This window comes from Elephantulus edwardii, unplaced genomic scaffold (assembly GCF_000299155.1).
Source record: "Elephantulus edwardii isolate Elephantulus edwardi_28Jun2011 unplaced genomic scaffold, EleEdw1.0 scaffold00005, whole genome shotgun sequence".
NCBI classification, from domain to species: Eukaryota; Metazoa; Chordata; class Mammalia; order Macroscelidea; family Macroscelididae; genus Elephantulus; species Elephantulus edwardii.
The window spans coordinates 21,581,905-21,590,356 of record NW_006399755.1 but is presented as its reverse complement, the minus strand read 5'-3'; the positions used below and the strand labels follow the sequence as shown (position 1 = coordinate 21,590,356).

The 8,452-nt window shown below is 38.0% G+C and overlaps 1 protein-coding gene across 1 annotated transcript in view; it reads left to right on the top strand.

Moving 5' to 3' along the window:
• Positions 1-544: 544 nt before the first annotated feature.
• The window catches only part of IL23R (interleukin 23 receptor), a 126,158-nt gene continuing 118,250 nt past the window's right edge, over positions 545-8,452 (top strand). Inside the window, exons 1-2 of the mRNA XM_006879746.1 lie at positions 545-614; positions 7,138-7,431. Of these exons, the coding sequence (XP_006879808.1) occupies positions 545-614; positions 7,138-7,431 (364 nt within the window). The remainder of the gene's footprint in view (positions 615-7,137; positions 7,432-8,452) is intronic.

Sequence of the window (8,452 nt, the reverse complement as noted above, 5' to 3'; positions counted from 1 at the left end):
GTTTTTTTGTGTAAGGTTTTTTAATAAATGTAACTGGTGATAGTAAGTATGCCTTATATCAATTCATCTTTCCTCATGTTGAATTCCTTCTATCTGGAAATTCTGAACTTTTTTTTGTTTTTGTACATTATTCTCATCAAAGACTGATATTTCTGGAGAATGAGAGGTGTATAATTCTGGTCAGGAGAAGAATTTATCAATAGAAGTTAGAGAAGGTGGCTTCTGCCAAGAAAGACTAATTTATGACAACTGTTATTGTAGTAAAGTTCAATATGCTCTATTAAGATAATTTACAATGATTTTTGAGGGTTTCAAATTCCATTTTCTTGTTTTACTTTGTCTATTTTTTATTATACCTCTTCATACACTGCTGATATTATCTTAATACTTGTTGCTTTCCTTCCTTACTAAAGAAAAGGTCTCATAAAACAGAATAACTTACAAAAAATAGAATAATAATAATTGTATTGTTATTCTATAAAATCATAATTTAAAAATTGTTAATATTTTTTGCTAAATATAAATGACTTCTCTGTTCACAGGCATGAATCAAGTCATAATTCATTGGGATGTGATAATTGTTCTTTACATACTCTTCAATCGGTGCCATGGAGGTATAGTATTTTGAGTATACGTTTTTATCTTTGATAAGAAAAATATTGACTATTTTCATCAAAGTTTGTGCTAGAACCTCTTAAGAATATAACAACTATATTGCTGTTTTTGTTAGGTGCTGTTGCATTGAATACGACTCACAGCAAGCCTACGAAAAAAAGACCTGAACCGTGTTCTATTCTGTGCCATCCTCATATTTCAGGACACACTAGAACCCATTGCAGCAGTCACTGTGTTAATCCACCTGGTTGAGGGTCTTCCTCTCCTTCCCAGTGTTATGCCTCCCTCCAAGAAATAGCCCCTTCTAGCAACATGCCCAAAATATGTGAGGTGAAGCCTCATCATTCTTGCCTCCAAAGAGTACTCCGGCTGCACCCTCTCCAATACATAACTGTTTGTTCTTTTGGCCGTCCATGCAAAGTTCAGTGCTTTTCTCCAACACCACAGCTCAAAAGTCTCAATTCTTTTTTCTGTCATCCTTATTCATTGTCCAGCTCTCAAGCTGGACAGCACAGCAAATTATTGGAAATATCATAGCCTGAATCAGATGCACCTTAATTCTCAAACTGACATCATCACTCCTCAATGATTTGGAGAGGTCCCTAACTGCAGATTTTCCCAGTGCAATGTATCTCCTTATTTCCTGACTGTGAGTACCAATGATGTTATTTGTGGATCCAAGAAAGGATGAAGCTCTTGACAGTTCTAATCTCCTCTCTACCCATCATGATGTTGCCTATCAGTCCAGTGATAAGAATCTTTGTTTTCTTGACATCGAGATACAATCCAAACCAAATGCTACTTTCCTTGATCTTCTACAACAAGTGCTTCAATTCCTCTTCACTTTTAGCAAGCAAAGTTGTATCATCTGCATAATGCAAGTTATTGACGAGTCTCCTTCCAATCCTGTTGCCATCCTCTTCTTCAAAGAGTCCAGCTTCTTGAATAATTTGCTCAGTATACAGATTGAATGGGTACAGAGAGAGAACACAACCCTGTGGCACTCCCTTCTCAATTTGAAACCATGTAGTGTTTTCCTGCTCTGTTCACACAACAGCTTCCTGGTCCAGGTATAGGTTTTGCATAAGCACAATTAAGTGCTTTGGGATTTCCATTCTTCTCAATGTCAACCACAAGCTTTTATGATCCACACAGTCAAATGTCTTTTGCATAGTGAATTAAGCACAAATAGACATTCTTCTGGTATTTGTTACTTTCAGGCAGGATCCATCTGACATCAACAATGATTTTCCTGGTGTCATGGCCTCTTCAAAATCCTGCTTGAACTTCTTGAACCCTATCTATGTACTGTTCCAACTATTTTTGAATGATCTTTAGCAGTATTATGCTTGCATGTGTTATTAATGGTATTATTCAATAGTTTCCACATTCAGTTGGATCACCTATCTTGGGAATGGGAACAAATATGGACCTCTTTCAATTTGTTGGCCAAATGGCTGTTCTCCTAATTTCCTGGCATAGACTGGTGACAAATTCAAGGCTGCATCTGTTAATCAAAACAAGTCAATTGGTATCCCATCAATTGCTAGGGCCTTATATTTTACCAATGCCTTCAACGCAGCTTTCACTTTCTCTTTCATTACTATTGACTCCTGTTCATTAAGAACTTCCTGAAGTTTTTAGTCTTGATCAGTTCTTTTTTGGTACAGTGATTCTGTGTATTCTTTCCATCTTCTTTTGAAGCTTTCTGGGTCATTCAATATATTGCTCATAGCATCTTTCACTGTTGTGACACACAGCTTAAATTTTTCGGTTCTCTTGGCTTGAGAAACACAGAGCGAGTTATTCTCTTTTTATTCTCCAATTCCAGCTCTCTACACATTCCATTATATACTACTTTTCTTTGTCCTCCTGAGCAACCCTTTGAAATCTTCTGTTCATCTCTCACTTAGGCATGTTTTCCTTTTGGTTTGGGTTCTCAGTGTTCCAGTATAATTTCAGAGTCTCTTTTAACATCCATTTTGGGGTTTCCCCTCCTCTGTCTTATTTATTTTTCATTAAATTTTATAAAATTTTCATTTTATACTGGTTTACTTACAAAGTTTGTATACATTCACACTGGATCTTTCCCATTTCCTTTACTCACCTCTCCCTCTTCTTTCCTCTGTGTAAAGAACTTTTTATTTTCTTCATGGATAATATTATTTTGTGTACTGAAATAAGTTGGGGCTGCTGTGATACTGAAAGCTGTGCCACTGGTGTGTTAAATATCATAAGGGTTACCCGTGGCAGACAGGTTTTGGTGAAGCTCCCTGAATAAGACAGACTAGGAAGCAGGACAGGCCATCGACTTCCTAAAGAACAGACCTTTGAAAATCCTATGAACATTAAAGAAAGTCGGTAGTTACAACAGTGTAGTGTGAAAGCCTAGATTGGAAGTTAGTTAAAATGAGGAAAAAACAATTAAAAACATCATTTAATAATTGGAAAATGGAATGTATGTAGCTTGAATTTTGGAAAACTGGAAATAGTTAAAAATGAAATGATACACATTAATATTGCATAGTGAGATGAGATGGACCAGCTTTGAACACTCTGAATCAGAGAATCATAACATATACTATGCAAGGAATAATAACTAGGAGAATGAGAAAACTTATATGCACATCAAAATGATATGAAATAAAATAAACAAAGTCCAACCTTGTTCTACATGTAGAATTTATTTTGAAACTCTCCAAGATGGACAATCCTCCTAACCCTCACATGAACATTTCTGTGAAAGAACTCATTCGTTTGATCAGCGTATTCTATATTTGAACTACTTTAACTGTTATGAAAGAATTCATCTGGAGTCTGAATTTCATTCATTGAGCCTTTTATTAATGATTACTATGTTCCTGTCACTATGCTAAGCCCCCTTCTTATACATCCCACCAACTTGGTGCAGTAACATTTTGTGCTCTAAATATTATGTGCTATTCTTTAATTCACACACATCTGGAGTCATTAAATAGCATAGAATATGGAAAGACAGCTAGTCATAAGCAGCTTTAAAAAAATCTAGAGTGGAGATCATGAGAACTAAAGGTAGGACTGTAATTGGTATTTGAGTTTCTTAGGGAGAAGAGGCCCTAAGTCGTGTAAAGGAAATCCCCAAAGGTGTAAAGAGAGCTCTGGTGGTTTGTGGTAAGGAATTGTGCTGCCAACCCAAAGGCACAAGTTCAAATGTATCAGCTGCTCTGCTGGAAAATGATGGGCAATCTCTTCCTGTGCAATTTACTGCCTCTAAAATCCTGCTGGAGGGTTAGCTATGGGTCGGTTCCAACTTGGTGGTACACAACAAGAGTGGCATACATTATAAATATGCCCAACTGCCAACTAGAAGTTTGGAGATGCAAATCCACTCATTAGTTGCCTTAGAAGAGATGTCAGACTATCTACTTTCTGAAAACTGGCACACACAAGGTCACCACAAATTGGGGTCAACTGTATTGGTGTTTTGTTTGTTTATGTTTAACAATATCCACAGGAAGCAGAGACAGGCAGCAACCAGGGAAAGCTCCAGACCTTGGAGAAAATTTTGCAGATCATTCAAGTTACTCAAAACAGTGACAAAAGAATAATCTTCTGCAGGTTCAGATATAATTATACTGGGGATGGAAACATACCCAACATGTCTCAAGTCAGACTAACCAGTATCTAAAACAATTCAAGGGAAATAAGAAAGCAGCTGTCTTCCCCACATTCCTGAAATCTGAAGATTAAAAATAGGAATCTGTTTATATGTTCAATTGATTGTTGTAGAGCCCTGGGTAAATAAGACAAGCCCCTGAGGCATGACATAGAGACCTTACAAATACCCATCAGGAATCATTTTATATATCGTTGTTTAACTTGTATTTCCACCAATCCTGACACCACACTTGTCCTCATAGAGCCCAGCCTCCCGGGTAATCTGTACTGCATACAGGTTGAAAAGGTATGGTGACAGGACACATGCCTGGCATACGCCCTTCTCAGTTTTGAATCATGCAGTGTTTCCTTGCTCTGTTCTGACGACTGCCTCTTGGTCAAAGTATAGGTTTCACATTAGCACGATCAAGTGTTCTGGGATTCCCATTCTTCTCAGAGTCAGCCACAGTTTGTTATGATCCACACAGTCAAATGCCTTTGCATAGTCAATGAAACACAGATAGACATTGCTCTGGTATTCTCTGCTTTCAGCTAAGATCCATCTAACATTAGCTACAATATCCCTAGTACCATGACCCCTTCTAAACCCAGCCTTCTGGCAGTTCTCTGCTGACATGCTGTTCCAGTCATTTTTGGATAATCTTCAGTAGAATCTCGCTTGCATGTGAAATCAATGATATTGTTCTATAGTTTCCACACTATGTTGGGTCACCCTTCTTTGCCTTCTTTGTCATCTGCACTATGCAGATGACACAACCCTGCTTGTTGAAACTAAGGAGGACCTGAAGTGCTTGTTGCAAAGGGTCAAGGACTGCAGCTTTCAGTATGGATTGAGGCTCAATGTCAAGAAGACAAAGATTCTCACCACTGGACCAATTGGCAGCATCGGGTTGGATGGTGAAGAGATTGAGATTTTTGACATCTTTAGTTTGCTTAGTTCCACAGTCAACACTCTCAGCACCAGTAGCCAGGAAATTAAAAGACATAGTGCCATGGGATAGTCTGCTGTTAGGGACCTCTCCAAAGTACTAAAGAGCAATGGTGTCTCTCTGGAGACTAAGGTGCGTCTGATACAGGCCATGGTCTTTGCAATCACTTGTTATGCATCAGAGAGTTGGACAGTGACTATGGAGGATAGAAGGAGAGTTGATGCCTTTGAGCTGTGGTGCTGGAGAAGAGTATTGAGGGTACCATGGACTGCTAGGAAAAGAAACAGATTCATCCTGGAAAGGGTTAAACAGGGCGGTTACTTAGAGGCAAGGATTTTGAGGCTCCGTCTAACATACTTTGGACATGTTGTAAGGAGGGACCAGTCCTTGGAGAGGGACATCATGATTGGTAGGGTGGAGGGACAGCACAGGAGGGGAAGACCCTCTATTGAGATGGATTGATTCAGTGACTGGGATAATCGGGATGGGTGTGTTTGAGACAGTACGATTGGCACAGGACAGAGCAGAGTTTAGGGCTGTTGTACATAGGGTCACTATGAGTCGCAAGTGACTCGACAGCACATAACAGCAACAACAACTTGCATTTACTATCATCTAGGTTTTATCTTCCGCAAGTTTTCTACTAGTTTTTCTATAAGGTTTTTCTACTTTTTCATTTCTTTTCAATAAAAAAAATATCACTCTTAGCATTCTTTTGACAGTTAATTATGCCATTATATAGGAAAATATATGTGTGTTGGTAAGACTTATATTTATTACTCTTTATTCATAGTTGCTTTTTCTGTGAATTGAAAAAAATAATTAACTTGTCAAACAATTCTTAAATATTGTGAAGCTTAATGGATTAGAATATCTGAGGTTCTTCTTTCCATCTTAGAAACCCAGAACAACATCCTCCCAATCTAGTTATCTCAGATTTTCTTAGTTTTCCTTATATTTTCAATGACTACTCATTAAATGAATTTACATGTTGAAAGTAAATATCTCTTTAAGGTGTTGCAGGTGGAGTTTAATTTGAATTTGAATTGCTGAATTTATTTAGTCAAATACTTTCTTAAAAGAAAAATGAACGGGCTGAAATCCCTTTGTGAGGATGATGGAATTGGGTTTTTAAAATTTTATTTTATTTTTATTATTTTTTTGTGTGCACCATCAAATCAGATCTGACTGGTACTGGAGGAGATTGTTGTTCCTCCTTCTCCAGCAGAGCATTTGGTGGATTCTAACCATGCACTTCTGGGATTACAGTGCAGTTTCTTGCCACTAGGCCACCAGAGTTCCCTAGATGAAATTATTTTTATCACTATTGAGCATTTGGTTTTGTGTTTACATTGAGTCAATTCCATCAACTTTGAGCTTAGCAAGCTCAAATTACTACTACTAACTACTATTTCGCCAAAGCCAAAGCCAAACCCAACCAAGTGCCCTGAATCTGTTTTGACTAATAATGATCTTCCATCAGGGGGAGACCTCCCATCTTTCCCCAGCAGAGCAGTTGGTGGAGTTGAAACTGACGTTTCAATGGCCAGCTCCACACAGTGTACAATTTGGGTTCCTTTACAGAGACAATTAGGGACAGATAAAGGCTGAATCTTGTGTTATGCCGATGAAAGTCAACAGAAACATAATAATAACACACTGATAGCCTTGGAAACCCTGTAAGCCATTTCTACTTCACCTTATAATGTCACTATCAGCCAGAGTTGACTAAAAAGAAGGGAAAGAGCACTGTGACCACCTAATTAATTGAAAAAAAAATACACTTAGTTCTAAAACCATTTTTTTCAATGGAAAGAATATCATTAATAGCAAAGACTATACTTTAAATACAATAGCATAAAAAAAATACAATAGCATATCTTTCTGAATATTTTTGTTTTATTGTTTTACATAAAATTTATTGTTTTATTTCCAGGAATTATGAATATTCGCTGCTCTGGCCACATCTGGGTAGAACCAGCCACAATTTTTAAGATGGGTATGAATATTTCTATATTTTGCCGAGCAGCAATTAAGAATTGCCAGCCAGAAAGCTTTCATTTTTACAATGGCATCAGAGAAACATTTCAAATGACAAGGATAAATAAAACAACAGCTCTACTTCAGTACAATAACTTCCTGAAACCTCACGCCTCAATATACTGCACAGCCAGATGTCCTGGATATTTTCGGGAGATGCTGATATGTGGAAAAGACATATTTGCTGGATGTAAGTATTGGAGCATATTCAAAATCCAAATGAAAGGTAGTTTAGCGCTAACTGGTAATTACCAGTCTTGTCTTAGTCACATTGGTATGGTCTATTTTAATATTGGGTTAATTATAAAACCAAGCAACTCAAAGCCCTCTGGCCTCTGAATCAGAGTCATTGACACTATATCAAATACAGAAAAACTGTCCTTTAAAAGGTATCCAAGGCTCGACAGCTGACTGGGAAATCTTCCTCTGGCAGAGAGGCTAATGGTTCTAATTCACACACTTTTGGCTTGGGAGGAAGTGCTTTAACCACAGTACCACCAGTAGTCCTTTTGGTTTCCTACAAGAGTTTCCTTACAATGAGCTGTTGGCTGGAAGCCTCTTATATAGAGCCAACTAGCACCTGGTGTATGGTCCTGTGTATTTAAAGTTGGTTGGGACTGGGTGCTATAGGCCTCAGGGCCTCATGTTAATTGTGTTTGGCATGAACATTCTTCTAAGTGGTACAGCACTGGTCTGTCAATTCACTGTACTGAGGTAACTTGAGGTTGCTGTGATGTTGAACACTGTGCCACTGGTGTGTCAAATGCCATAACGGTAACCTATGGTGGACAGATTTTGGTGGAGCTCCCAGGTAAGAAAGGCTTAGAAGCAGGAGTGACACTCACTTCCTAAACAACATGCCTCTGGAAACTCAATGAATTTAGAGAAATGACAATAGTTATAGAACAAGGTTCAGGTCTTTTGTTCATAGAATCACTTATACATCATGCTCGTTAACAAACAACAAGAGTTGTAAACTCAAATGTCTTCAGGAACTAAGTAAAGTATGTGAATTAAGGATGTAAGGGGGAACTATGTGAAAAAGTACATACAGTGAAACTAGATCAAAATCAATTAGTGAAAAAAGTACATATTTAGTCTACTACCCATCTCTGGTGGGAGTTTTGGTAGCCTAGTGGTAAGGAATTGCGCTGCCAAGTCAAAGGCAGGTGGTTTGAATCTGCCATCTGTTGCATGAGAGGAAGATGGGC